This window comes from Cucurbita moschata, unplaced genomic scaffold, assembly GCF_002738365.1.
Source record: "Cucurbita moschata cultivar Rifu unplaced genomic scaffold, Cmos_1.0 Cmo_Scf00082, whole genome shotgun sequence".
In the NCBI taxonomy this organism is placed as follows: domain Eukaryota; kingdom Viridiplantae; phylum Streptophyta; class Magnoliopsida; order Cucurbitales; family Cucurbitaceae; genus Cucurbita; species Cucurbita moschata.
This window is the reverse complement of record NW_019268598.1, coordinates 607,210-614,507: the sequence shown is the minus strand read 5'-3', so window position 1 is coordinate 614,507 and position 7,298 is coordinate 607,210. Positions and strand designations below refer to the sequence as shown.

At 34.1% G+C, this 7,298-nt stretch overlaps 1 protein-coding gene and 1 non-coding gene across 2 annotated transcripts; both read right to left on the bottom strand.

The window, feature by feature from the left end:
* Window positions 1-1,373: 1,373 nt before the first annotated feature.
* TRNAL-UAA lies at window positions 1,374-1,456 on the bottom strand. Its single transcript has one exon. It is a non-coding gene; the product is annotated as a tRNA-Leu (tRNA).
* Window positions 1,457-3,779: 2,323 nt separating this feature from the next.
* LOC111438765 (zinc finger CCCH domain-containing protein 18-like) lies at window positions 3,780-7,103 on the bottom strand. The gene is made up of 8 exons (XM_023076641.1): window positions 6,928-7,103; window positions 5,365-6,197; window positions 5,104-5,271; window positions 4,832-5,014; window positions 4,665-4,753; window positions 4,411-4,590; window positions 4,183-4,330; window positions 3,780-4,100 (listed from the first exon to the last, which is right to left on the bottom strand). Exons 2-8 carry the CDS (start codon window positions 6,183-6,185, stop codon window positions 4,040-4,042), a joined length of 1,650 nt encoding a protein of 549 aa, XP_022932409.1. The 5' UTR covers window positions 6,186-6,197; window positions 6,928-7,103; the 3' UTR covers window positions 3,780-4,039.
* Window positions 7,104-7,298: the final 195 nt, after the last annotated feature.

Here is a 7,298-nt window from a genome sequence, read left to right as displayed (position 1 = left end):
GTGGCTAAACTTTATTATGTTAGGGTTATCTTTTGGGTCTATTTAAATGCATGAAATATTCATGTTTGGATGAATGGTTGAATACTGACAAAACCTTTGTGTTATGTTAGGGTTATCTTTTGGGCCTATTTAAAGGCATGTAATATTTATGTTTGGATGAATGGTTGAATACAGACAAAACCTTTGTGTTATGTTAGGGTTATCTTTTGGGCCTATTTAAAGGCATGTAATATTTATGTTTGGATGAATAGTTGAATAGAGACAAAACCTTTGTGTTTTCTTGACACCAACTTTTGGACCTATTTAAAGGCATGTAATATTCAGGTTTGAATGAATGGTTGAATAAAGACAAATCCTTTTTCAAACCTTTGGTGTTATTCTTTTTCAAACCTTGCTTTAGGGATTCATTGAATTAGTTTTGATCAAGCTAATTTGAAGTGAATTATCTTGGTATCTAAGAGTGACCATCATAGATTCCAAATTTGAATTAGTTTTGATCAAGATAATTATTCGGGAGTGAATTGTCTTGGTAACTCCAAGTTTGAATTTTTTATCAAGCTAATTCTGGAGTGAATTGTCTTGGTATCTAAGAGTGAGTGAATTGTCTTGGTATCTAAGAGTGATCTTGGTATGTAAGAGTGAGTGAATTGTCTTGGTATCTAAGAGTGAGTGAATTGTCATTTTAGAGTGAATTGTCTTGGTATCTAAGAATGACTGTCATATGAATTAGTTTATTATATGAATCAATTGTCTTAAATTTGCTAATTATTCTGGAGTGAATTGTCTTGGTAAGAATGACTAATTAGCTAACAAAAATTACAATAAAAGTCAATTGTACAATACTAGAGAAATTCAAGAACATGCTGGCTATGGGGTTCAAACCCATGCACACTTTTGTGTAGAAGATCTTAAGGCGCTATGGGGTTCAAACCCATGCACACTTTTGTGTAGAAGATCTTAAGGCTTCCCCCTTAACCTCTCGAGCAAACCAGCTTGTTTAACTAACAAAAATTACAACACAGTAAAAGTCAATTGTACAATACGTTTGTAGAGAAATTCAAGAACATGCTAGCTATGGGGTTCGAACCCATGCACACTTTTGTGTAGAAGATCTTAAGTCTTCACCCTTAACCTCTCAGGCAAACCAGCTTGTTTAGCTAATAAAAATTACAACACAGAAAAAGTCAGTGGTAAGATATGTTTATAGAGAAACTCAAGAACATGCTGGCCATGGGGTTCAAACCCGCACTTATGTGCAAAAGATCCTAAGTCTTCCCCCCTTAACCTCTTGGGCAAATCAGCTAGTTTTCTAACAAAAATTACAACACAGAAAAAGTCAGTCGTAAGATACGTTTATAGAGAAGGGACATGCTGGCTGGCTATGGGATTCGAACCCATGCACACTTACGTACAGAAGATCTTAAGTCTTCCCCCTTAACCTCTCGGGCAAACCAGCTAGTTTTGCTAACAAAAATTACAACACAGAAAAAGTCAGTCGTAACGTACATTTATAAAGAAATTCAAGGACATGTTGGCTATGGGGTGCGCACTTATGTGCAAAAGATCTTAAGGCTTCACTCTTAGCTGTTGGATCGGTATGGCAACCCTAGAGGGGGGTGAATAGGGTTTTAAAGATAAAAGTATTTGGGTTTTAAAGATAAAAGTATTTGGGTTTTAAAGATAAAAGTATTTAAACGTGATTAATTTTTCTAATGATAAAACTTTTTACAAATAAGTAGAAGATGATAATTACTATAACAAAATAACAGTCAAAACAATTATCAAGTAGAATATGCAAAAAAAAAATTACAATAATAATTTTGATATTAAATAGAAAAGAGTTAGAAAATATGACATCGTAGTTTTATAGTGGTTCGGTCAAACTCGACCTACTTCACTCCCCAAGCGTCTCTTGAAAATTTGAATAAAGAACTTTCTCGACTCTTTCTACGGATCAAAGCCAAACCGCTACAACGCTCTTTGTACAAGTTCAAGGCAAACTCAATCCTTTCCACGGCGCAGGATCAAACCGGTACAAGTATTTGAATTTTGGTAGTAACACACTCTCTCAAGAATAAGATGAATAAAAATAAAATTGGAAGCTTGAAGAGAGCAACAAACAATGGATACTTTGAACAAATGAGAATTGGATAACAAATAAAGATCCAAGAATTTATAGAAGTTGTGTATTTAAAATTTGGGAGAAGATGAGTTTACACCGAGAAGAAAAGTGGCAAAATGTAGGAATTAATAGTGACCTTGGATTCAGTTAGGAATAATAGAAATTGGAGATTAAAAGTAAATAAATAAGAAAATTTTTAAAATTTATTTATTTAAATTTTTTAATATAATAATAATAAAAAGAAATGTGAGTAATAGTGAAATAAAAAATTCAAAATTTATTATAAATATAATAATATAATAATAATAAAGACGATGTGAGTAACTACCAACATTTTAAAATATAATAATATAATATAGTAATAATAAAAATTAATGGAATAACGATTAGATTTAAATTTATATTTTGTAAAAATAATTTTATTTAGAAATATAATAATAAGAAAAACTTCACAATTTGTTCTTCCAAAATTATAAATATCATATGATATACTTTTTATTTGTCCATCATTTTTATTTTGTTGCCACATCATCATGTGTGTTCCAAAATTATAAATGCCATACTTTATGTTCCAAATTATAAATGTAATACTTTAATATACTTTAATTTGTCCATTATTTTGATTTTACTGTCACATCACCACATCAAGTATGTTGTCTTGTTCGTTTTAGCTCTGATTTGAGTAATTGAAAGTCGTTGAAATCGTTATTCTGAAAATAGTTAATAATTAAAAGTAGTTGAAATCGTTATTCTGAAAATAGTTAATAATTAAAAGTACGCTTGTTATCATCAGAACATCAATCAAAATAATAATTAAAAGTATGCTTTTTATCATCAGAACATCAATCAAAATTGATTGAAATTAATTAAAATGAGATCAATGGCTAAAAAACCAACATTAACCGACAAACTAGTTAGTTTAGCTAACCAAAATTACAACACAAAAAAAGTCAATCGTAACATACGTTTAGCTAACAAAAATTACAACACAGAAAAAGTGAGTCTATAACATACGTTTATAAAGAAATTCAAGGACATGTTGGCTATGGGGTTCAAACTCATGTACACTTATGTGTAGAATATCTTGAATCTTCCCTCTTAACCTCTCGTGCGAACAGTTTTCGCTTAGGTTCGAATGACCCAAATGAAGTAAATCAAAATCAGGGTTGACCAAAGGGAAAGAAATAAATCGAATGGTCCAAACAATACAATAAAAAAAATGAACCATTAAATTTTTCTAACAACGTAGGTGTGTGGAGAAAAAGATCGAAAAAGATCACTAAATTTAAATTAGATGATAGAATATACAAGATCAGAGGAAATAGAATCACAGATCAGAGGATGATTTTCTAAATTCAACCGAGGACATTAAGGATGTCTAATCCTCGAATGTACAAGAGAGATATTGGACAGTAAAAAAATGTTAGATATATTCCTTGTCTCAAAAAGAACCTAATCTCTATTGGTCGGATAGTATGCAACAAAGTTTGGGAAGAGTTTCGTTGAAGATTGGGAAGGATGCTATGGTAGTGGATGCAAAAGCACAAAGACAAAAGGAACCGATCTTTGAATAGGAAAAATAGTGGATCAAATAAAAGCTTAATGTCATAACACAATCAAATAATGTTACAATAATCTTCCATAAACAAAATCAATCTAGAGTTTTATTATTCATTGCATGAAGATTCCAACGACATTTCACAATCTTTGAGAAGATTGATGTTCTGTGGTTCCTTGAATCCTTAAAAACCACAACATTCTATGTTCCTATTTCTCTCCTCTCTCCTTCTATAACTAAAATTATTTTTAAAAAATTAAAACCTTAGAATCTCCGTACTAAAATTAGTGCATTACATTTTATTATTATGAGCTGATTTGGCAATCCTATGTTTGTGTCACTGTCACTTACTGATGTTCCTATGTGTTGTTGTTTCCTGTTCCAGACTCAAATGGGCTGTCTGGTAGATTGTATCCTTCGCTGCCAACAAACAAACAATCCCAATTAACATCATCATCATCCATTTCTTCACCATCAACCTCATCTCGGTTTCGGCCGTTACCTGTCGTCGAGGTTCAGCTCGGGGTGATTCCAAGCCGCCGTGTTTCGGGGTGGTTTTTGTTCATCGACTATCGAGCTACACCCCGAACTAGAGCCAGATCCCGGGCCGGAGAAACTTTTCATAATATTCATCATACGATCAAAACTCTCTGTTCTTGGGAATGTGAAATTCTGTGTAAGAATCATTATAAACATGAAGAATTGAGAGACGAGAAAGCTTGTGATTAACCTTCTGGAACTGGAAGTCTTAGTTCTTTCATCTGATAGCTAAAGTACGAACAATTCGTAGCAGATTTCGGCATTAACGTCATCTCCGTAAAGCTCCGTTCGACTTCGAGTGCGTGTTGTTCTTGTTGTCGTTGTTGTTCTTCGATTCTTAGCCTCAGCATTGTGGAGGCAGAATCATAATCTAGAATGATTGTGTTACAAACGATATGATAAGAATGAACATGACAAGCGACAAATCGAATCTCTCGTACTTACTCGAGTGAAGCTGCTCGGGTTCGAGGCTGTTATAGTGTGAAGAAAAATAAGCTTGCTGTTGCTGTTGTTCAATCCTATCTTGGTTCTTCCTGAATCAAATCAAACCATGTATTAAAAATCGGATGAAATAGGCATAGGTGCTCGGGTTCGAAGGTAGTAAGTAAAACCTTTCCAACAGCTTGGACTTTTCCCTATAAGGTTTCACGAGAACTCGAGCCCCGCAAATTAAATGCTCGCTGTCCTCGGACAAGATTAGTTTCACTGTCTCGACGCTGTGAAACGTCACGAACCCGAACATCCTTCTTTGTTGACAAGGGATTCTTACATCTTCAACTAGTCCATAGTGGATACTACATTGACACAAACAAGGTTAAGTGCAAATTTGAGACAGTAATAAGCCAAAAGGCAGAGACATAAACACAAGCATTTAGCATTTTGCCTGAAGTAATCAGAAACGTCATCTTCAGTGAAGCTGCTATCAGCTGGAAATGTCATATATATCTGTCGTGCGCTGCTAACGTTCGGACTCGTGTCGTTCTTGTCCTTCCGATGGTCGATGAATTTCAAAGCGTCTTCTGCTAAAATGACAGAATGTTGCCCATGAGGCCTGAATGACATGAAATTACAAACCAAAGATAAGCATATACAAACCCGCCACTACTAAAATCAAGTTGAAACCGAAACCGAAACCGAAACCGACCTGTCGATCACCTGAATGCTGCTTTTCAAACGAGTGAGGAGTTTCGTTAAGCTAAAACCCGATTTACCATGCCTCTGACTCTCAGTCAAGTATCCTTCTGCTTGAAGAACCTTACCATACTTTTCATAGTAAATCATTGGCAGTGAAGCAATTGAAATAGGACTGCCTCGTCTCGATCTAAGAAGTTCAACGATTTCAAACTCCAACCGCTCGAGCGAACCGGGCCGAAAAACATGATCATCATTGACATTATACATCTGAGAAAAGCTCCCAGGCATTTGGTTGCTATGGAGATACCTACAACTATTACCATGCTTGCAATTTCCTTTGCTGTAATAGTGACATATCCTCGGCTGATACTCGACCACGGTCGAGTGATGTCGAGCAGTCCTCGAACTAAATTTGTTAACCATTGCAGCATTCTCAACATAGCTACAATCATAGCTCGAAAGACCGTTCGGCGGTTCGATATGATCGTCTAAACAAAAGAAGTGAGCTGGCTTTTGTAGTTCATACATAGAATCAGGGTATAGTGATGTGCGACTGTCTCTCATGGCAAAAGGAACAAAAGCTCCCGAGGACGGGGATGGGGGCGGGGACGATACCGGGGCGGGCATCGATCTTAAAGCTAATAGATGCAGCTGAGTCTTGACTAGATGAACCACTTGTTGGATATCATGGTCAGGGGCTAGTGCTAAGCGAGCCATTTCTTGATCATAATGATCATGAAGAAGCAAAAAACAAATGATGTTCTCAACATTCTCTGGATCTATTTTACTGATTCGATGGAATACAATTTTTCTGTACTCCGACAACTCCATATGGATTCAACACTACAATGAAACATAACAAAAAAAAAAAACAAGGAATTACAAAGGAAAGAGTGCCAGAGAAACGAATCGAACCCAAGATGGCAACATCATGATCACATTCCATAATTTGTTCTAAACAAAGAAACAACACTAATTTCTTCACACAAAAAAAAAAAAATCGCTTGTTCTTCGGTGTTTTGTCTCAACTTCATAGAATTCTTTAGAAATTTTTCAAAAAAACAAAAAAAGATAAGAAATTTTTCAAAAAACCAAAAAAGATACAAACTTTCCAAAACCCATTTGAAAAAACATCATAAGAATCGGATTAAACTACAAGAATCTTAAAAAAAAAAACATAGAATTCTTTAGAAATATTTCAAAGAAACAAAAAAAGGTACAAACTTTCGAAAACCCATTTGAAAAAACATCATAACAATTGGATTAAACTACAAAAATCTTCAAAAAACATAGAATTCTTTACAAATTTTTCAAAAAAACCAAAAAAAGAACCAAACTTTAGAAAACCCATTTGAAAAAACATCATAACAATCGGATAAAACTACAAAAATCTTCAAAAAAAAGTGCAAAAAGTACCAAATCTGGGAGATTTATACAGAGAAAAAAAGACCAAACTCCAATTTTCTTTTTGAATCTCTGTGATGAAGAACAGTTGATGAGAAGAACAGAACCCAGAAAAAGAAACGAATTCGTAATTAAATTGATGAAAAGATGAAAATAAAAAGACACTTACATAGTTTTCGAATTGAGTAATTTGAATTTGGAAAACTTGAAGCTGCTCAGCTTTCCTTTTATACATGAAAATTACAGCCACAATTATTTGAAACAGGGTGAAATGAGGCAATAATTTTTGCTTGAATATCGAACTGGACTGTAACTGAAACAAGATTTTTTTTCATTTCTGGAATTACAAATTCACCCTTTTAACCAAAATTCGGAAAAACCAAGAAAAAAACTCACAACAAAACCACACATGTCGGCAAACTGCAACTCTCCCAGTGACAGAACAGACTCACTTCATTATTTTTGTCTTTTTTTTTTCATTAAAATGATCACAGAATAATCTGAACCGTTGGATTGTTTGTTGTGATTCACAAATTAAAA